This window comes from Cetorhinus maximus, chromosome 2, assembly GCF_964194155.1.
Source record: "Cetorhinus maximus chromosome 2, sCetMax3.hap1.1, whole genome shotgun sequence".
In the NCBI taxonomy this organism is placed as follows: domain Eukaryota; kingdom Metazoa; phylum Chordata; class Chondrichthyes; order Lamniformes; family Cetorhinidae; genus Cetorhinus; species Cetorhinus maximus.
In genome coordinates this window covers 10,455,948-10,477,635 of record NC_135880.1, presented here as the reverse complement: position 1 = coordinate 10,477,635, position 21,688 = coordinate 10,455,948, and the positions used below count along the sequence as shown (strand labels likewise).

Sequence of the window (21,688 nt, the reverse complement as noted above, 5' to 3'; positions counted from 1 at the left end):
CCTCTGAGTTGGAGAATTCCAAAATCCACATCTAACTGTCATCATAACTAGTTTCTTAACCCTTGCAATAACCAAAGATGAGTCGCTACCTTAACACAAAGGTGACTGCCTTTATTTCCACAAACTTTTATCATTTTTTATTTCACATTTCAAACCATAATTTTTTTTTCTCTTTTTGTTAATGCAATGAATACCTGCTGACTGGGATATGATGGCGGTGGACTGTCCCTCCTCACTTCCTCCTTTCTAGCTGCTCTCTTCCCAGGCATTTCCTCCGTATGAGATGCAGGGGGTTCACTGCTGCTCTCTCCATCATCACCATCTTCATCATCAACTTCTGAAGAGCTACTACTGGTGCTGCTTACCTGGGGAGACTAGAGCACAAATTCAAAAAAGGGGGCATTAAGGAACGAACAAGTTAACTTGTCTTTATACAGCATCTTTCATGACCTCAGGATGTCCCAAAGCATTCCATAGTCACTGAAGTAGTTTTGATGTAATCTAGGAAACATGGCAGCCAACTTACACACAGTGAACTCTCACAAACAGTAATGAGATAAACAGATGGATAATTAGTTCCAAGTGGTTCAATCCCAACCCCAGTGATGCAGAAGAAAAACCAGAAATTGTACCAGAGCCTGGGCATGCCAGGCCCTGACCCCAGCAGAGAGCCAACGTGGCAGTGGGAAAAAGACACATGCTGTTTGGAGTAAAATCTCCAATTGTCCCTGACTTCAAAGCCTATGCAACACTAAGCAGGGCTTAATGAGGCATGCCAGCCTGAGGGACAAAGGAGCTAAATTAGGTACACTCCTGGAACCAAGCACTAGAATTAACAATCATCTTTCCTGATCCAAATATGAAGTGAAAAGAAATGAGTGAAGAGTAACATAACACAAAGAAAATGAGCAAAAACAAGAAAAATCTCTGATTCATTGGTTGTCGCCAATGGTTTTATTGCATTTTTAAAAATATAGTTTAGATGAAAACTGGAGGAAACAGAAAGAGGGATCATAAAAACAGTAGGTAACAAATGGCCGGTTCCAAACCAAAAAGTCTTGATGAACACAGAACAAGGTCTGTGCAGTTACAGGCTTTGGCTTATTCAATGCATAGAGGGCCACACAAAATCAATTACTTGTATAGGAAAAATAAATGTGAAGGGAAAAGCTCCATAAAAATTGAAGCCAAGTAGCCTGACCACAACAATGGAGGCAGAAACACGAAGGTCACTCAAAACCTCCTGGTGGAACAGTTTATGTAACACAGGGACAGGTTGCATCTCACAATCCCAACTTTTATTTCTTTATGTTCACATACCTCATCCTTTAATGCCATGTTTTCACCCCCACCATTGAGTTCTCCATGGATACCATTCATGTTGGCTACAACTTCTGCATCATCATAGCTGTTGAGTGGGTATATGTCAGCAAATTTAGCTGATAAAGGGGTGACGTCTTCATCATCACTGCCACTGAGAAGAAAAATAAAACAACCATGTGATGTGATTAGGCAGAAAGGTGCTTAATAAGATCCCATGGTACTAAGAACATAAGAAATAGGAACAGGAGTAGGCCATTCAGCCCTTTGAGCCTGCTCCGCCATTAAGGTCATGGCTGATCTCGTGTCTCGATTTCCACATTCCCATCTCACCCCAATAACCTTTGATTCCCTTGCCTAACAAGAATCTATCTACCTCTGCCTTAAAAATATTCAATGACCCAGCCTCCACCACCTTCTGAGGCAGTGTGTTCCAAAGTCGCGTAATCCTCAGAAAAATTTCTCCTCATCTCTGTCCTAAAAGGGCGACCCCTAATTTTAAAACAGTGCCCCCTAGTTCTGGACTCACCCACAAGAGGAAACATCCTTTCGACATTTACCTTGTCAAGGCCATTCAGGATCTTGTATACTTCAATCAAATCACACCTCACTCTTCTAAATTCCAGTGGAAACAAGCCCAATCTGTCCAACCTTTCCTCATAAGACAGCCCAATCATTCCAGGTAGCAATCTAGTAAACCTCCTCTGAGCCGCATCCAACACATTTACATCCATCCTTAAATAAGGAGACCAAAACTGCATTGAGGATTCGAGGTGTGGTCTCACCAATGCCTTGTATAAATGAAGCATAACATCCTTACTTCTATGTTCAATCCCTCTCGTAATAAAGGATAACATTCCATTAGCCTTCTTAATTACTTCCTGAACCTGCATACTAACTTTTTGTGACTCATGTACTAGAACACCTTGATCCCTCTGCACCTCAGAATTATGCAGCCGTTCTCCATTTAAATAATACTCTGCTTTTTTGTTCTTCCTGCCAAAGTGAACAACTTCACATTTTGCCACATTAAACCTAATTTGCCAGATTGCCCACTCACTCAATCTATCTATATCCATCTACATCCTCATGTCCTCGTCACAACATACTTTCCTACCAATCTTTGTGTCATCTGCAAATTTAGCTACCGTGTCTTCACTCCCCTCACCTAAGTCATTAATGTAAATCGTAAAAAGTTGAGGCCCCAGTACAGACCCCTTTGGGACTCCACTCGTCACATCCTGCCAATCAGAAGAAGACCCATTTATGCATACTCTCTGCTTTCTGCCAGCCAGCCAATCTTCTATCCATGCTAATATGTTACCCACTACACCACGCGCTTTTATTTTCCATAATAATCTTTGATGTGGCACCTTATCAAATGCCTTCTGGAGGTCCAAGTACAGTATGTCTACAGGCTCCCCTTTATACACTGCACGTTACTCCTTCAAAGAACTCCAATAAAATTGGTTAAACATGATTTTCCTTTCACAAAACCATGCTGACTTTTCCTGATTGCCTTGAGTACTTCGAAGTGCCCAGCTATAACCTCCTTAATGATCGATTCTAACAACTTCCCCACGACAGACATCAAGCTAACTGGCCTATAGTTTCCTGTTTTCCGACCACCTCTCTTCTAGAAAAAGAATAGTAAATGAGTTTTCCCCAGTGTCCTGTCCAATATTTAAACCTTCCAGCAATATCTTTAGAACAGATCAACTTATCATTCATCTCAGTGCTTTTGGAATATGGCTGGTAATGCAAATTGGTTGCAGCATTTCCTACATTGCAGCAATGTCGACACTTCATATGTGCTCGATTAAACAATGGCATGGACTATTTGGGCCGACTGCCTGTTTTGGACCGTATATCCTATGAAGCACTTAAGAATGTTGTGATGGCGCTACATAAATTCAACTTCTTTCTAGCTGAACAGGCAGATAGGGCAATGGTTTAACAGCTCATATGCAGGAACAGTATTTCAGGTAGTGCAGCACTCCCTCAGTCAGGCACTGGGGTCCAATCAACTTGAGATCAGGTCCTGTGTATGCCTCAAACCCACACCCTTTGGACCCAGAGATGAGAATCCAATACTAAGTGAGTTAAGCAACACAAGAAGGTTTCTGAAACAAAAACAGAAAATGCTGGAAAATGCCTAACAGCATATGTCGAGAGAGAAACAGAGTTAAAGTTTTGAGTCCTTATGACCCTTCTTCAGACCTGAAGAGAAGTGGAAATGTGATGAAATTTATACTGTTTAAGGGGGTGGGGCAGGTGGAGCTGGATAGAAGGGCAGTGATAGGTGGGGGCAAAGGAGGGATTGACAAAGATGCCTTGAACTAAAAGACAAATGGAGTGTTAATAGTAGCAGCTAGTGCTAAAACAGGTGCTGATACTGGCAATAAAGGTAAAAAAGCAGAATGTGATAATAGCAGAACAAGGGCAGCATGTGTGAAAGAACAACACGGAACAAGTAGCAGATGGCCCTGAAGGGTATGGGGTGGGGGGAGGGGGCAGTGGTGGGGGGAAAAAGGGATGGAGAATGGGATAGAAGGGGGCGGGGGGGTTAAAAAAAGGGATAAAGCTATGGAAAAATGAATAAAAATAAAAAGTGGATAAAAAATAAAAATGAATGTAGAAAAAAAGGGGATTAAAAAAAGGGGGTGAGGATGGAGGAGAGAGTTCATGGTCTGAAGTTGTTGAACTCAATATTCAGTCCGGAAGGCTGTAAAGTGCCTAGTCGGTGCTGTTCCTCCAGTTTGCGCTGAGCTTCACTGGAACATTGCAGCAGGCCAAGGACGGACATGTGGGCATCAGAGCAGGTTGGTGTGTTGAAATGGCAAGCGACAGGGAGGTCTGGGCCATGCTTGCGGACAGACCGGTGGTGTTCCGCAAAGCGGTCACCCAGTCTGCATTCGGCCTCCCTGATGTAGAGGAGACCGCATTGGGAGCAGTGGATGCAGTAGACCAAATTAAAGGAGGTGCAAGTGAAGCACTGCAGTGTTTGGGCCCTTGGATGACGAGGAGGGAAGAGGTAAAGGGGCAGGAGTTGCACCTTCTACAATTGCATGGGAAGGTGCCACAGAAAGGGGATGAGGTGTTGGGGTGATGGAGGAGAGGGCTAGGGTGTCCCGGAGGGAATGGGTGAGGGGAATGTGTGTTTGGTGGTGGCATCATGCTGGAGTTGGCGGAAATGGCGGAGGATGATCCTTTGAATGCGGAGGCTGGTGGGGTGAAAAGTGAGGACAAGGAGGACCCTATCATGGCTCTCGGAGGGAGGGGAAGGTGTGAAGGCAGAGGCGGGGGAGATGGTTGGACGTGCCTGAGGGCCCTAGACCAACAACCAACAACAGCGGTGGGGGTGGGGTGGAATGGGGGGGACCTCGGTTCAGGAAGAAGGAAGACATGTCAGAGGAACTGTTTTTGAAAGTGGCATCATCAGAACAGGTGTGACGGAGGCGGAGGAACTGAGAGAATGGGATGGAGTTCTTACAGGAAGCGGGGTGTGAGGAGCTCTAGTCGAGGTAGCTGCAGGAGTTGGTGGGCTTGTAATGAATATTGGAGGACCGTCTATCGCCAGAAATGGAGAAAGGTCAAAGATGAGATGGGGAGGGAAGGGAAGTGTCAGTGATGTACCATGTGAAGGTGATAGAGGAGTGGAAATTGAAAGCAAAATTGATAAAATTTTTCCAGGTCCAGACGAGAGCATGAAGCGACACCTAAACAGTCATCGATGTACCAAAAAAAGAGTTGGGAGAGCGGGCCTGAGTATGACTGGAACAAGGAATGTTCCACATACCCCACAAAGAGACAGGTATAATTGGAGCCCATGCTGGTACCCATAGCCACACCTTTTATTTGGAGGACTCGAAACAATTTTAAGGAGAAATCGTTCAGTGAGAGAACAAGTTCAGCCAGGTGGAGGAGAGCGGTGGTGGATGGTGATTGGGCCTCTGTTCAAGGAAGAAGCAGAGAGCCCTCAGACCATCCTGGTGTGGTTGGAGGTGTAGAGGGATTAGACGTCCATGGTGAAGAGGCGGTTAGGGCCAGGGAACTGGAAATTGTTGATACGACGTGGGGCATCAGAGGAATCACGGATGTAGGTGGGAAGAGACTGGACAAGGGGAGAGAGAACGGAGTCAAGATAGGAAGAAATGAGTTCCGTGGGACCAGAACAGGCTGACACGATCGGTCTGCCAGGACAGTCCTGTTTGTGGATTTTGGAAAGGAGGTAGAAGCAGGCTGTCCGAGGTTGGGTGACTATGAGGTTGCAAGCTGTGGAGGGAAGATCTCCGGAGGAGATGAGGTAAGTGACAATCCTTGAAACAATAGCTTGATGTTCAGTGGTGGGGTCATGCTCCAGGGTGAAGTGTCTGAGAGTCTCAGCCTCTACGAAGTAGAAGTCAGTGCGCCAGACACCACAGCACCACCCTTGTAGGCAGCTTTGATAACAGAGTTGGACCTAAGAGAACGTAGTGCAGCAAGCTCAGAAAGGGACAGGTTATAGTGGGTGAGAAGGGCAGAGAAATTGAGACGGCCATCGTCACGCCGACAGTTCTCAATGAAAAGATTGAAAGCAGGTAAGAGGCCAGAGGGAGGGGTCTAGGCGGAGGGAGGAGACTGGAGGCAGGTGAAAGGATCCATGGAACGGAGTGGGGGGAAGGACTCTTGCCTAAAGAAGTGAGCACAAAGACGAAAGCAGAAGAAGAGTTCAGCATCGTGCTGAGCCCGAAATGCATTGAGATGAGGGCATAAAGGTATGAAACTGAGTCCTTTGCTGAGTACAGGATGTTCAGCATCAGAGAAGGAAAGGTCAGAGGGTATGGTGAATACACGGCAAGGGCTGGGATTAGAAGACGGGATTGGGAGGGGTGGAGGGTCCTGGATGGGCGTTAGTATCAATAAGTTGTTGGAGCTTGCATTCCTTAGCACCTGAAAGAAAGAGGAAAGATTTCTTGTTATGGCATCGGATGAGGCGAAGAATAAAATGAAACTGGGGACAAGGACAGCTTTGAGATAGGATGAGTTGGTGCTGCTGGAGAGAGAGGTCGAGTGTGTTAATATGGCGGTGCAAGGTGCTGAGTGTGGATCTCAAGATGCGGTGAGAACAGCAGTCCGAGGAACGTTGTATGTCCCGGAAATACCTGTAATTCTGGGTGGACTCGAAACATATGGGGTTGGACTTCAGTTGGAATCCACATGGGGTAAGTCGGAGATGGAGACAGTCGCTGAGGAAGGAAATATGGTTGTGAAGGTGAGTTTTGGTAAACTCCTTGTCAAACACCAGGAGGGAAATGGAAAGCAATGAAGGTGGACAGGGCAAAAGAGGCAAACAGAAATCCTGTCAGAGAGAAAAGCAGTTGTTCTTCAAAGGTGGCATTCCTGGAAGAGGCAGCGAATTAAAAAGCAAAATACTGCAGATGCTGGAAATCTGAAACAAAAACAGAAAATTCTGAAAACACTCAGCAGGTCTAGCAACATCTGTGGAGAGAGAAACAGAGTTAACGTTTCGAGTCCGTATGACTCTTCTTCTTATGACCCTTCTTCAAGAAGTTTTCTACCTGGTGTTTGTCTGAATCAGTTTTGATGTTTAATGACTGGGTCAGATAATATGTTTATACAGCAAAGGTTCTGTTAAGAATATTGTCTCCCCCGCTCTGTCCGCCCTCCCAACAATCGAAACAACATATTAAAAACATCACAAATAATGCTGAGAAGTCAGGCACTCACAAGGTGGGGGCTGAGTTGCTATCAGCCAGAATAAGCCGTGGGTGTTGCTGAATGGTGATTGGTGAACTGGAGCCAGATCCCGAGCTTGCAGATGACATGCTAGGCGGGCGTATCTCCGAGAGGTAGTCTGGAGCAGATTCTACTTGCAATGGTAATGTGTTAATAGAAAGGTCGTCAGGAATAGGTGAATCCATGATGCCACATGTGAGTATATGAGAGAGGCTACAGTCGTCACAGGTACACCTGCAAAAAGGTGAAAGCAAAGCTGAAGCACCTGAATGAGTCCTTTGTGTAATGAACAATATCACAGGGGATTGGGTGGTGGCGAGAGTTAAGTGTGCTCTCTTTTTACATCTGGTATCTGGGCATGTACTTGGTTCCAATTTGTGGAATGAATGGCTCCTTTCTCTCTCCAGGATTGAAGAGAGGCATGCCAAATACATTTTATTTAAAAATCACTCCCGTCTGGGGAGGCAAGAAATTTATTCTGGTCAGGTGAGGACATCAGCACTGGGGAATGAGAACTATTTCTCCAAGGGCTCCCGTAAAGGCTCAGTTACCTAAAATAGCGAGCTGCATAAACAATGAAAGTCGGAAGCTCATTCCAAGGGAAATTGATGGGATTGGACGCAATGTTGGTTTTACACCATTTACCAAATTTTATTCTCCACTGAAGTCAACTGGATAACCAGTATTCTACCCAATCTTATGGGTTTCCCACTTAGCGAGTTATGTTAAAATTACCATCTTAATTTCTGCTAAATTAAATGACCTTGCTAGCAGGGGGCACTACAATTGACCTGAGTGTTCTAAGCTGGAGAATTGGATACATTCTGATCGCTATCCAGCAACACTGATGAAGGTATGTGGTTGCTTGGGTGTCAAGTTGAGGAGCAGATCAATCTGGGTTATTGTGCCCTTCAAGGTTGAAAGGTCTGTTAGCACTCGCCATCAAAGTTCACAAGTGAAGAATGGCACTTGAGCAAGATACCAGGCATCAACTGTACCCAGCAAGGAGCCAACACCACCAGGAAGGGAAAGCACTGACATGATAAGGGATAAAATTTAGAAGCTAGAGGACTGAAAACAGATTCACAAATACTTGACTGAATAAACAGACCGAACCTATAAATAGCAAGAGCATGAAAATACAAATAATGCTGCACAGAATGAGGGATTATTTACAGTAACACGGGAGAACGTCACCTGAACAAGACATTTGTACCTGATCTGTGAGAAAATTCCTGGGTGAAACTTCCCTATCTCCACTGTGGGAGCCATAATGGATACATGATATGGACTGCAGCAGTCCAGGGCGGCGACTCACCACCAGCTTCTCAGAAATTAGGGGTAGTCAATAAGTGCTGGCTTAGCCAGCAACGCCCACATCCCATGAAAGAAATTTTTAAAAATGGGGAGAAGACAAAAGAAAAAAATTAGCCCTCTTAAAGTTAATTTAATATATAATACATTGAAATACATTGAAATCCTTGACGACGGGCCATTTCAGGTGCATGTTATCGGGACACTTACCTGCGTCTATAGTTACAGTTGGGACAATCAGGCATACTCAATCGCGATGACAGCATATGCCTCATTGTGTCTGTGAAATTATTCTCCCCAGTTAGTGCTTTCTTGCTGTTTGTAAGCTGGGAAAGAAAGAAAATGGTGAATCTTAGTACATAGAATCTGAACATAAATAAAATATCATAAAACCAGGAAATGTCAGGAATAAGGAGGGCTATTACTACATTAATATTTTCACGAAGGAGGAGGCAAGGAATTATCCTCTTTTATTTCCAAGATCTTGGTCTCAAATCCAGCGCAAGAGATGGAATAAAAATTCTCTCTCTGCTGGTACTGTGGAGGCCAATATGAAGTCATATTGACGTCTTAATCCTGAACTGGTAAGCTAAAATTGACCAACCTTCAGTCAGTGATCAATGATGGCATAAGGCTGGAAAAAAAAATGCCGCACTGGGAGGTCAAAGGCTGTTCTTTGGACTTAGGAATATGGCTGAAGCATACTGCTGCTTGCAGTGGAGTGGAGGTAATGGCAAATACCTGGCCTGTGAGTGGTGTTGGCTATGGGTGCCTGAAATGGAAAGCATTCCAGTCCCAACTCACCAGAACCCCTCACCTTTGAGAGCACAAAAACGTTAAGAACTTGAAAGTACCGTCATTATGTCTTCAAGATGGCTACAAGCACTTTACATCCAGTTCATCTAATTGCCTTTTGAATAACGAGTGATTTTCTCCATTATTTTCACTACAAACATTTAGTGCTCTATGAATGAAGTTTGCTAAACTTACTTTTCCCTAATTTCTATCTGACCTCTGACTTTACTTTAGAAACACAGGATATCATTCAGCCCATCAAATCTGTGCTCTGATTATCCATCCTTGGCCATTGAAGTTTCTCTTTATTTACTCTATCTAACCCCTCTTTGCATGCTTTGAATTAACGCCTGGCTTTACCCTACCTACTTATGCTGCTTGCCTTTTCTATGGGTGGAATTTTATGTCCCGTGGGCACGTGCGCGCCCGACCCAAACAGACGTAAAATCACGCTCGCACGAGATGATGTCAGGCGAGCGTCCCGACATCATCATGCACTTGCGCGATATTTCGCTCGACGGGTGCACACGGCAGTCGGAAGAGCGCCCACTGACATTTAAACGGGCAATTAAGCCCATTAACAACACAATTACAAGCGATTTTTTGTGACCAGTCCAACCTTATGGTTGGCGGTCAGGCCAGGTGGCCTTTATTTGACATTTTTGATGAAACCTCATCCAAGGGCGGGATGAATTCTCTGTTAGGATAGAAAATAAAAAGAAATATCTGGGGACAGCATTTTTATGAGTTATGCTTTCAGGTGCTTGATTGTGCTGTATGGACATTTTTTGCAGCATTTTTGTGCTTTTATTACTTGGAGGCAGCTGTCTACCTTCAGGGAGCTCATTGGGAGCACTCACCAGCACCCGTGGTGATATCAGTGCCCACTGTTTTCTGCTCCCACCCCGGCAGCGCTGAGCTTTTCAGCGTGTTAACTGTTAAATCACGGCTGGGGGCCAACTGCAGATGCGGGGCCATTTCCCAACCGCTCCCCGGCCTGCTGATCATGTGCGCCCGATGAGCAGAAAATTCAGGCCTATCACTGTTGAAGCCCATGTTTGAACACTTAGTAAACATGGAGCGCTTCTAAACTTTCTCATTGCTCATCTTCTGGGATCAGTTTTGTTCCTTCCCATTTCCTTCCTACTGCAAGCAGATCATGTTTTATGGTCAGCTGACCATCACAAAGGATATTGTTCTAAATGATCAATGCATTAAACAGTGATGCATGAACCTGATAGAATAGTGTAATCCTAATATAGCCAAGGTAGCCATGTCTAGCTGAAGGAAATTTTCCAACAATTTTTTTTACTGTCGGCCGTGGTTCAATGGGTAGAATTCTAGTGTTTGTCAGCAAGTCATGGTTCAAGTCCAGAGACTTAGGAACAAGATCTAGGGCAGCACTCCAGTGCAGAACTGAGGGACTGCTACACTGTCGGAGGTGCCGGCGTTCAGATGAGACATTAAACCAAGGCACTGCCCGTCCCCTCAGATGAATGCAAGTATCCAATGACATGGTTTTTATCTGTAGTGGTTATCCCCAGGGTCCTGGCTAACATAGGTCCCTCAACCAACACCACTAAAACAGATGATCTGGTAACAATTATACTGCTGTTTATGGGAATTTGCTGTGTGCAAACTGGCTGTTGCATTTCCAATTGTTATTACATTTCAAAACTACTTTGGTGTATCCTGATGTCATAAAAGGTGCATTATAAATGCAGGTTCACAATGCCTGTAATCTTTTAACATGTATTGTCTAATTCTTTTCACTCAGAGTTGCTGATTTATCTGTTAACTCAATTTTTATTCTGAAAGGTACATGCTGTTTTAATCAAGTCACTTAATTTGAATCACTGGATAATCTGAATTTTCCTAGCGTAATCTATTATCCCAGATACCCTTCCTCTCACTACATATTACATCCTTTTTAAATATGAATGAATTGCTTTGTTCTCCATTATCTCACTTTTTCTCTAAACTGAGGAAGGAGCACCAAGCTTCTTCTGCTGCCTTCGTCTTTGTGCTCACTTCTTTGGGCAGGAGTCCTCCCCCTTTCCACGGATCCTTTCACCTGCCTCCAGTCTTCTCCCTCCACCTAGACCCCTCCCTCTGGCCTCTTATTTGCTCTCAATCTTTTCATTGAGAACTGTCGGCATGACATCGGCCATCTCAATTTCTCTGCCCTTCTCACCCACTATAACCTGTCTCCTTCTGAGCTTGCTGCACTCTGTTCTCTTAGGTCCAACCATCAAGCAGCTGCAGGTTATGATTGAGCCATCTCTGATGGTGAGCTAATGATTGGGGCGGACTGATTGAGCTGTTATACCCATGATGGACTGAAAGGCCTCCTCTTATGCTGTAACATTTCTTGACTCTACATCAGGGACCTCTGCACTTAATACATTTTCTATAATACGAACATACGAATTCCGCTCGGCCCCTCAAGCCTGCTACGCTATTCAATAAGTTCACGGCTGATCGAATTTTAACCTCATATTCGTGATTACCTCCGATAACCTTTCACCCCCTTGCTTATCAAGAATCTATCTCCCTCTGCCTTAAAGATATTCAAAGACTCTGCCTCGACCACCTTTTGGGGAAGAGAATTCCAAAGTCTCACAACCCTAAGAAAATATATTTCCTTTTCTCTGTCCTAAATGGGCGACCCCTTATTTTGAAAATTCTCCAACAAGAGGAAATATTATTTTCACATTCACCCTGTCAAGAGCCCTCAGGATCTTATATGTTTCAATCAAGTCGCTTCTTACTCTTCTAAACTTCAGCAGATACAAGCCTAACCTGTCTAGCCTTTCCTCATAAGATAATCCGCCCATCCCAGGTATTAATCTAGTAAACCTTCTCTGAATTGCTTCTAATGCATTTACATCTTTCCTTGAATAAGGAGACCAATACTGTACACAGTACTCCACATGTAGTCTCACCAATACCCCATATAACTGAAGGATAATCTCCCTACTTTTGTATTCAATTCCCTTGCAATAAACGATAACATTCTATTAGCTTTGCTAATTACTTGCTGCACCTGCATACTAACCTTTTGCGATTCATGCACTAGGAGACCCAGATCCCTCTGCATCTCAGAGCTCTGAAATCTCTCATCGTTTAGATAATATACCTTTTTTTATTCGCCCTGCCAAAATGGACAACATTACATTTTCCTACATTATACTCCATTTGCCAGATCTTTGCCCACTCACCTAACCTATGAGGGGAGGTGGTGGCGTAGTGGTATTTTCACTAGGCTAGTAATCCAGAAACCCAGGGTAATGCTGGGGGGCCCGGGTTCGAATCCCACCATGGCAGATGGTGGAACTTGAATTCAGTAAACAAGTCCGGAATTAAAAGTCTAATGATGTCGATTATTGTCCTTTAGGGAAGGAAACCTGTCATTCTAACCTGTCTGGCCTATATGTGATTCCAGATCCACAGCAATGCGGTTGACTCAAATACCCTCTCAAATGGCCTAGCAAGCCACTTATTTTCTCAAGGGAAATTAGGAACAGGCAACAAATGCTGGCCTAGCCAGTGTGCCCCCATCCCATGAATGAATAAATAAAAACTATCTATATCCTTTTGTAGCCTCCTTACGTCCTCTTCACAACTTACCTTTCTATCTTTGTGTCATCGGGAGATTTAGCAACCATACCATTGGTTCCTTCATCATTTATACAAATTGCAAAAAGTTGAGACCCCAGCACATATCAGTGGCACACCACTTGTCAAATCATGCCAGCCAGAAAATGAGCCATTTATGCCTACTCTGTTTGTTAGCTAGTCAATATTCTATCCATGCCAATATGTTACACCCCACACCATGAGTTTTTATTTTCTGCAATAACCTTTGATGAGGCACCTTATCAAATGCCTTCTGAAAATCTAAGTACAGCACATCCACCGGTTCCCCTTTATCCATAGCACCTGTTACTTCTTCAAAGAACTCCAATGAATTGTTTAAACATAATTTCCCTTCCACAAAGCCATGTTGTCTCTGTCTGATTACTTTGAATTTATTTAAGTGCCCTGTTATAACGTGTTTAATAAATAGCTTCTGACATCTTCCCTATAAGCTAACTGGCCTACAGTTTCCTGCTTTCTGTCTCCTTCCCTTTTTGAATAGCTATTTTCCAATCTAATGGAACCTTCCGCGAATCGAGTGAATTTTGGAAAATTAAGACCAACGCATCAACTATCTTACTAGCCACTTCTTTTAAGGCCCTAGGATGAAATCTTTCAGGACCTGGGAACTTGTCAACCTGCAGTTCCAACAATTTGCTAAGTACCACTTCTCTGGTGATTGTAATTTTCTTGAGTTCCTCCCTCCCTTCCAATTTCTGATTTACAGCTATTTCTAGGATGTTACTTGTACCCTCTATAGTGAAGACTGATGCAAAATGCCTATTCAATTCATTTGCCATCTTCTTATTTTCCATTATTAATTCCCCAGACTTATTTTCTATACGACCAACGATCACTTTGGTAACTCTTTTTTAAATATCTACAGAAATGCTTCCTGCCTGCCTTTATATTTCTAGCTAGCTTTCTCTCGTACTCTAATTTTTTCCTCCTTATTAGTCTTTGTCATTCTTTGCTGTTTTTTATATTCTGCCCAATCTTCTGACCTACCACCCATCTTGACATAATTACATGCTTTTTCCTTTTTCAAGGTAACCACAGATGATGGATCCTCCCCTTGGAATTTTTCTTCCTTGTTGGAATGCATCTATTCTGTGTTCTCTGAAATACCTCCTCAAGTGTCTGCCACTGGATCTCTATTGACCCATCCTTTAACCTATATTGCCAGTTCACTTTCGCTAGCTCCGCTTTCATGCCCTCGTAATTGCCCTTATTTAAGTTTAAAATATTAATGTTAGACCCAGTCTTCACTCCCTCAAACTGAATGTAAAATTCACTCATATTATGAGCACTGCTACCTAGGGGCACACTCACTAAGAGGTCATTAATTAATTCTATCTCATTACACAATACCAGGTCCAGTGCAGCTTGCTTCCTGGTTGGTTCCAGAATGTGATCTAAGAAATTATCCCAAAAGCATTCTATCAATTCAGCATCTATGTTACCTTTTCCCATCTGGTTGTTCCAGTTTATATGTAGACTAAAATCCCCCAGGACAATCACCGTACCTTTCTGACAAGCACTGACTATTTCTTCTTTGATACCCAGTTCTGCTGTGTGATTACTGTTAGGGGGCCTGTACACCACTCCCACAAGCGACTTTTTGCTTTTATCATCCCTCATCTCTACCCAAACCACTTTTATATCTTCATTTCCTACAGTTGGGCAATCCCTCTCTATTGTGTTAATTTTGTCTTTAATTAACAGAGCCACTCCCCACCTTTTCCTAACTTCCTATCCTTCCAAAAAGGTACATACCCTTCCATGTTCCCGTCCCAAGCTATCCCATCCTGTAGCCATGTCTCTGTAATGGGCTTTAGATTGTGCTTATTTATCTCTATTTGCACTATTAATTCATTTGTTTTGAATGCTATGTGCATTCAGATACAGGGCCTTAAGCTTTGGCCTATTATTATTTATGTGACCTCTAGCCTTATCTATTGGTTTACTCTTTGACTTGTACTCTCTGTCCCTTCCTGTCATGGTCTGTTTATCATTTCCCAAATCAATACCTTCCTGCCTTACCTTGTCTCTACTCTTTAATTTACATCTTCCCACATTTGATCTCTTGCCCCCATGATTTAGTTTAAAACCCTTCCTACTTCCCTAGTTACGCGATTCACAACAGCGTTCCAGCATGGTTCAGGTGTAGACCGTTCCAACAGTGCAGCCCCCATTTTCCCCAGTGCTGGTGCCAGAGCCCTGCCAACCGGAACCCACTTCTCCCACACCAGTCTTTGAGCTACGCATTCATCTCTCTAATTTTATTTGCCCTATGCTAATTTGCATGTGGCTCGGTTATAATCCGGAGATGATTACTTTTGAGGTTCTGCTTCTTAATTTGGCACCTAGCTCATACTGACTATGCAGAACCTCTTTCCTTGTTCTACCTATGTCACTGGTATGTACATGGGCCACAACGACTGAATCCTCCCCTTCCCACTGCAAGTTCCTCCCCAGCCCTAAACAGGTGTCCCAAACCCTCTGATGATGCAGCACTCCTTCACTGGTTCACTGAAGTGGCAGACTCAACTATAGGTGCTCAAGTACTGGTGTGGAGCTTGAATCCACAATCTCCTTACTATGAGGTGACCAAGCCAAGCTAACAGTCAATTTTTTATTCTAAGCACCTTGATATGCATCACCCTTATTTAAATTCGCTCTCTAAAGGATTTACAATGAGTTTTCTTGTTGGAGCTTCTGGTACTTTAATGGTTATCACATTGAATAATTCTTAAGCTGAAATCAGTGGATCCATTTCACTATTAACTGAGCATGACTGATGAACGTGGCTGTGAATTTAATATTCACAGGGAAGCGCTTCTTCTGTCCACCTCTGATGCATCCTCCCTGAATGAAGAAATGCAACAATGACATTAACTCCTGGGAGACCATTGCCTTGGACTGAACCAGATGCTGGCAGGTCTGTGGGAAGGATCCCAGCATTTTGAGACCCAACAATGACAAAATGAAGAGAAAAATCGAAATCGGCAAAAAGAACATGCCATGACCCGAACTGATAATACATGATCAGACATCCCACATGACAACAAGTGTCTTACATGCCATAAAGTCTGCAGATCCCAAATCAGCCTCATCAGCCATCTTCGGGTCCATGGAAGACAACCACCCTCGCTAGCGAGGGATAGCAAATAAATAATAGTGATTCATAGGAACAGGAGTAGGCTATTCAGTTCCTTGAACTCGTTCCATCAATGGAGGAGATCATGCTTGACCTTTATCTTAACTCCATTTACCCACCGCGATTGCATAACCCTCAAAACCTTTGTTTATTTAACAAGAATCTATTAATCTCACTTTTTAAATATTCAAACTTCTTTAGGGTGAGTTCCAGGTTTCCATTACCCTTTGGGTGAAGAAATGCTTCATGACATCACCCCTAAATGGTCAAGCTCTAATTCTGAGGTTATGTCCCTTTTGTTCTGGGCTCTTTAACCAAATCAAGAAATTCATTTCACATTATTCACACACACGATAGCAGAGATTGCCATGTTACCTGCTCTTCTAATAACCGACGCTGTTTGAAGAACTCCCAGTCCTCCTTCAGCATGCGTTGTTTAGTCTTCATTGCCATCTAACAAGGACGGAAAATTCAAAATGGATCCAATAATTACAGCACGGCTCTGTTCACTGATTTTTTTAAAAATTAAAAACTGTTGGCATACCAACCTTGAGGTGATGTCTTGGCTCAGCAGAGGCTTTGTTGCCACTGAGTCAGAAAAACGTGGGTTCAAAACCCACCCCAGAGACCTGAGCACATAGTCCAGACTGATAAATCAGAGGTGCATTCTTTTGAACTGCTATCTTTTGAATGAGGCTTTAGACCAAGGATGAAAAGATCCCATGGCACTATTCAAGGAACAGCAGGGAACTTACCCTCAGCTAACCTTTTAAAGGCAGATCGCCTGGTCACTTATCTTCTACAATATGTGGGACTTTGCTGTGCACTGCTTAACTGGCACATTTGCTTATATTATAACAGCGACACTTCACAAGTATTTAATTCGCTGTGAAGTGCTCTGGTGTGGCCCCAGATGAAGGGTATACAATAATATAAGTTATTGAACTTTCTCTGCTTTAAAGTTTTTAAGAAAGAACTTTTTAAGTTCTTTCTCTGCTTTAAAAGAATCTTATAAATGTCACTATAATGTCACCTCCAGTTGTAAGCCTTTTGGAAATGATGAAAATGGAAATGACTTTTGGATCATTGCACTGCTATCCTTCACAAAGGGTACTGAAAGCAATTTTAACACAATAGGTGTCAAATACTGTACTGAAGTAAATCAGAATAAAATTAGGACCTTCAATTAATTGTGTTTTTATGGGAATTATTTTTAAGAGTTAACAGTGGGAGTTATGGAAATAACAACAGCTTTCAAAAACGAAAAATGCTCAAAAACTGTGTTGAAATGAAAAATAAAATAGCTTCAATTTTTAAAAAAATCTTGGGATGTGGGTGTCACTGGAAAGTCTAGCAATTACAGCCCAATACTAGTCACCCTTAGTCTGAAGCAACTGCATGGCTTGCTAATCGACTTGTTACTTGAAGAAGTCATACGGACTTGAAACCGCAGCATTTTGCTTTTAGACTTGTTACGAATGTTGGGCTTTACAAGACGGTTATGCTTTAAAATGTCTCCTTCAATTTATGTGAACACAATGTTCTGGAAGGCTGGCAGAAGGGAGAGGTGGGGTGGTTTGGCGAGGGATGGTGATCATACTAAATTTCTGCCTGAACGCAAGTCCATTCGATCTGGGTTGTCTTAGAGCAAGAAATCCAAACTGAAACCTACTGAAAATCAATTGACAGTTTTCACACCTTGACACAAAGAGGGGCAGCTCCTTTTCGGAGACAGAGACACAGGCAGGGAGAAACAAACTGTTGTGCGGAAAAGCTCCAGTTTTTGCTGTGAAGAGCAGGGTGAACTGTTTTTGTGTGAACAACTAAACAGAATGCTTGTAAAAATATGTTTTCTGCTTGAAAGATAGGGGACAGGACTGACAAGGCTTGTGGAGATTTAAGGAACAAGTCGCCAAGGTGGGCCTTGCTGTTGAAAGTTGGTGCCTGAATACTCCGGCTGAGTGGAGCAATTTTCGAAGGACATCTGAAGGTTCCACCTGGTGGGACAGAGAGAAGTGAGCTTGCTGGAAGCGCCTTGGGAACTTAATCTTATATTGCTACCCACCTGCTAGAAGCGCGGCGCACAGAAAAAGGAGTTGAAAGAAGAAACTCAATTGAGTTAATTACTTAATGCATAAATATTAGTTTGGTTTATGAGTTGTCTGTTAAGTAAAGTTTGATCTATGCTGATTTTAGTTGGCTTATTTCAGTAAATGTCTGAAAACATGAAATCTTGTTCTTTAGTGATTCCTGTCGGTCAAGGGGAAATCCATCTCTTTTTTAAGAAGTTATTGTTTTCTACAGGGACTGTAACAAATTTCAGAGGGTGGTTCAGAGTTAATCACATTGAATGGGACTGGAAAAAGGTATGGAACAGGTGGGGTAAGGATGGCAGGCTTACAGACATAAAATAGCACGAGTGAATCAGTTTTTTTTGTAAGATAATCAGAGTCATGGACTTCTTCAAGCTCCCTAGTCGTTTTTGCCGATGCCAGCTTTTTATTTTCACTTTTTTTTTTGCAATAATTTCCAATTCTCAAACCTGAATAAATCGTATGATGGCTGCCCTTGCCACCACTGCTTCCTAACCATCCAACCCTCCCAGGGAGGAAGTGTGAGAAGAGGTGATGAGAAAGAGAGAGATGGACAGTCAGAAAGATATAGTGCTTGTGAACTGATATTGGCTGGCAAGGAGATTTAATGGGTGTCATTCTGTGTTGGCTGGTCAGACAAGACAACATTGGGTTCGGTTTGATGGTGCAAAGAGGCTGGAGATGGCAAAGTAGGGCAGAGGGCTATCCTTTTAAAAAAAGAGCATCAAAATAAAATTGGAGCAAAGAGGGTTTCGAAGTGAATGAAAGAATCACAAAATGATGGTCACCAATCTTAAGCAGCTAAAGATGACGACAGCATTGGATACACGGTTCCAGAATTTGAAGCGCTTTCCAAAATCAGAGAGGGAATGGTATATGGAGGTTAATTGGGAATGGTATATGGAGGTTAATTGGGAATGGTATATGGAGGTTAATTGTAACCTGTTGTCAGAATGTTCAAGGCCAGAAACTTGGTCCGCAACTACAGAAGTTAAACCATCAGCAAAAGAAAATTAATCAGATGCCACTGTGTGGAGTTTTAAAGATTGGATATAGCAACAACTTGCATTTATACTGTGTCTTTAATGCAATAAAACATCCAAAGGTGTTTCACAGGAACATAATCACACAAAGATTGACACTAAATTGGCTTCCGGTCAAGCAACGTCTTGATTTTAAATTCTTGTACTTGTTTACAAAGCCCTCCAGGGCCTCACCCCTTTCCTATCTCTGAAATCTCTTCCAGCCCCTCAACCCTCTGAGATATCGGCGCTCCTCTAATTCTGGCCTATTATGCATCCCTGATTTTAATCGTTCCACCAATGGTGGCCTTGCCTTCAGTTCCCTGGGTCCTAGACTCTGGAATACCCTCCTAACACCTCTCGCTTTCCTCCCATTAGGAGGTTCCTTAAAATTCACCTCTTTGACCAAGCTTTTGGACGTCTGACCAAATATCTCCTTATGCAGGTCAGAGTCATTCTTTGTTTTAAAATGCTCTTCTGTAGTGCCTTGGACATTTTATTATTTTAAAGGTCCGATTTAAGTTATCTGCTAACATTCCAGTCTTTACAATAACAGATGTTACTTCCTAATTGGTTTAGTTAGTTGAGGCATGAAGTGACAATACTGTACAGATCCCTGGTCTGAACTGATCTCAGCTGAAACAGATGTGAAGAACCTCTGATGCATCCTAATTCTTGCAATTATATTAATTCTTTTTTATTGGATGGCTAATTTTGAGAAGGCAGTGCGACAAAGTGCTCCCCCACTTGCACTTCCTCCCAACACCATTTTCCCATCTAGACTGGAATACAGCTAAGTGCAGTTCAAAAAGTTAAAGGATTTTGGGCAGTTTGCATCACAAACCCTAGCTGATGGCAAATGGGCTGTACGTTTGTTGCTGGCTGCAGTGTTACTTTGTGCTTTGAAATGGCTCATTTAAAAATGAAGTCATAAGAAACAGCTGTGGCAGCTGCAGCAAAAATTGGACAAGCCAAATCAGTCAATCCTCACTGTGAAAGTAGTAAGTTCCTTGGTCTGATAGTCAAACTAGTCAGTCAGCACTTTTTCAAATACTTTCTGGAAAACAAATTGCAGTCTAAAACTTCCATCAATAAATCATCTTAACGTACATGACAATGCGTGCGCATTTTTAGGACAGAAACATTTTGGCAATATTGAAGATGTAAACTTGAAGTTGCAAAGGGATTTTAATAAAAGAATGCCTCACCTGTTCATCCACGTAGTCATCTATTCGCTTTTGACACTCCAGCCACTCTGCAGCAACTCTACTCATCTCCTGGTCCATCTGTAGGTACCGTTGTAGTAACGTACTATACATATCCTCACTGTATGAGTCATGGGATGCCGTACCCAACCTTAAAAAAAATCAATCAGCATCAATACTAATATTTAAGATAAACAAATGAGAATATAGGCTGTGTGGCCCATTGTTCCACCACATGGTGCAATCAAATGCACCGCCTTCCCCAACTACTGGTAATTTTAATTACCGTGTGAGAGAATAAAAATAACAGAGGGAAAACCTTGAGTAAGCAATTTCAGGAAAATTACTGCATTATACAGCAGTTAGAGGAAAGCATTCACTTGAACAGAAAAAAATTTAAAATTAAAAGAAATTTTTGGGCAACAGGGAAGGAGCAGGCGAATGAGGCGAATTGGACAGCTCTTTCAAGGAGCAGGTATAAGCTTGATAGGCTCAATGGTTTCCTTTTGCACTCTAAGGCTCTATGAAGGATGAGAATGAGGTAAACAGTTATAAACAGGCAATGCTTTTGTTCACAAATACGATGCAAGCTAAAAGGGAAGAACTAATGCCTGAATTCTGTTTGCAGGATTACACCAAACGACAGGTCACCATCTCTCTTATATTTCTGTAAGCGACAAGGAGGATGCAATCATCTAATCAATGATTAAGGTACAGAAATAAAGATTCCTTAAATTGTGTTTTTATAAATCAGAAAAGTCTTCAACTCAAAGGTGCAATCTTTTAGCAAAATACCCAGCGCCTCTACATCATGATCCAGGGAGAGGGGTGAAACGTCAGTGCATTAACTTTGTTCTGATATTGTGTAAACCCTTGATAACACCATTCAGTATAAAATCCCCAATACGCTGGTAATTCCGACTCCTAGGGGGTGGCTAACTTTGCAGTTTTACAGGAAGCACAGTTCACCAGATTTTGTTGGAATTGGATTCTTGACTGAGATCACAATGAGTACTTATGACTAGAATACATGCATTCATGGCGCTCCTGAGCCACACCAAGTGATGCTAAACACAGTTGACCACTGTGGAACATACCGTCTTACTACCACATGTATTTACAATTGTAAGGGCTAATAGAGGCACCAACATATCCAAATGCTCAATTTATGCCCATTGTTTAAGCATTTGTTTTTCATTTCAGCTCTCAACCGTCCCTTCCTCTTTTCACAGTATCACAGAATCACATCGCAGAAGAGGCCCTTCGGCCCATCGAGTCTGCACAGACACGTGAGAAACACCTGACCTACCTATCTAATCCCATTTACCAGCACTTGGCCCTTAGCCTTGAATGTTATGACGTGCCAAGTGCTCATCCAGGTACTTTTGAAGGCTGTAGCCT

At 42.7% G+C, this 21,688-nt stretch overlaps 1 protein-coding gene across 2 annotated transcripts in view; it reads right to left on the bottom strand.

Annotated features, from left to right (window-relative positions):
* fam193a (family with sequence similarity 193 member A) overlaps nucleotides 1-21,688 on the bottom strand; it is a 241,983-nt gene that overhangs the window by 40,744 nt on the left and 179,551 nt on the right. For both annotated transcript variants that reach the window (XM_078560819.1, XM_078560827.1), the window contains exons 8-13: nucleotides 20,291-20,438; nucleotides 16,343-16,420; nucleotides 8,584-8,699; nucleotides 7,051-7,293; nucleotides 1,321-1,474; nucleotides 195-374 (exon numbers count right to left, since the gene is read on the bottom strand). In XM_078560819.1, the coding sequence (XP_078416945.1) occupies nucleotides 195-374; nucleotides 1,321-1,474; nucleotides 7,051-7,293; nucleotides 8,584-8,699; nucleotides 16,343-16,420; nucleotides 20,291-20,438 (919 nt within the window). The remainder of the gene's footprint in view (nucleotides 1-194; nucleotides 375-1,320; nucleotides 1,475-7,050; nucleotides 7,294-8,583; nucleotides 8,700-16,342; nucleotides 16,421-20,290; nucleotides 20,439-21,688) is intronic.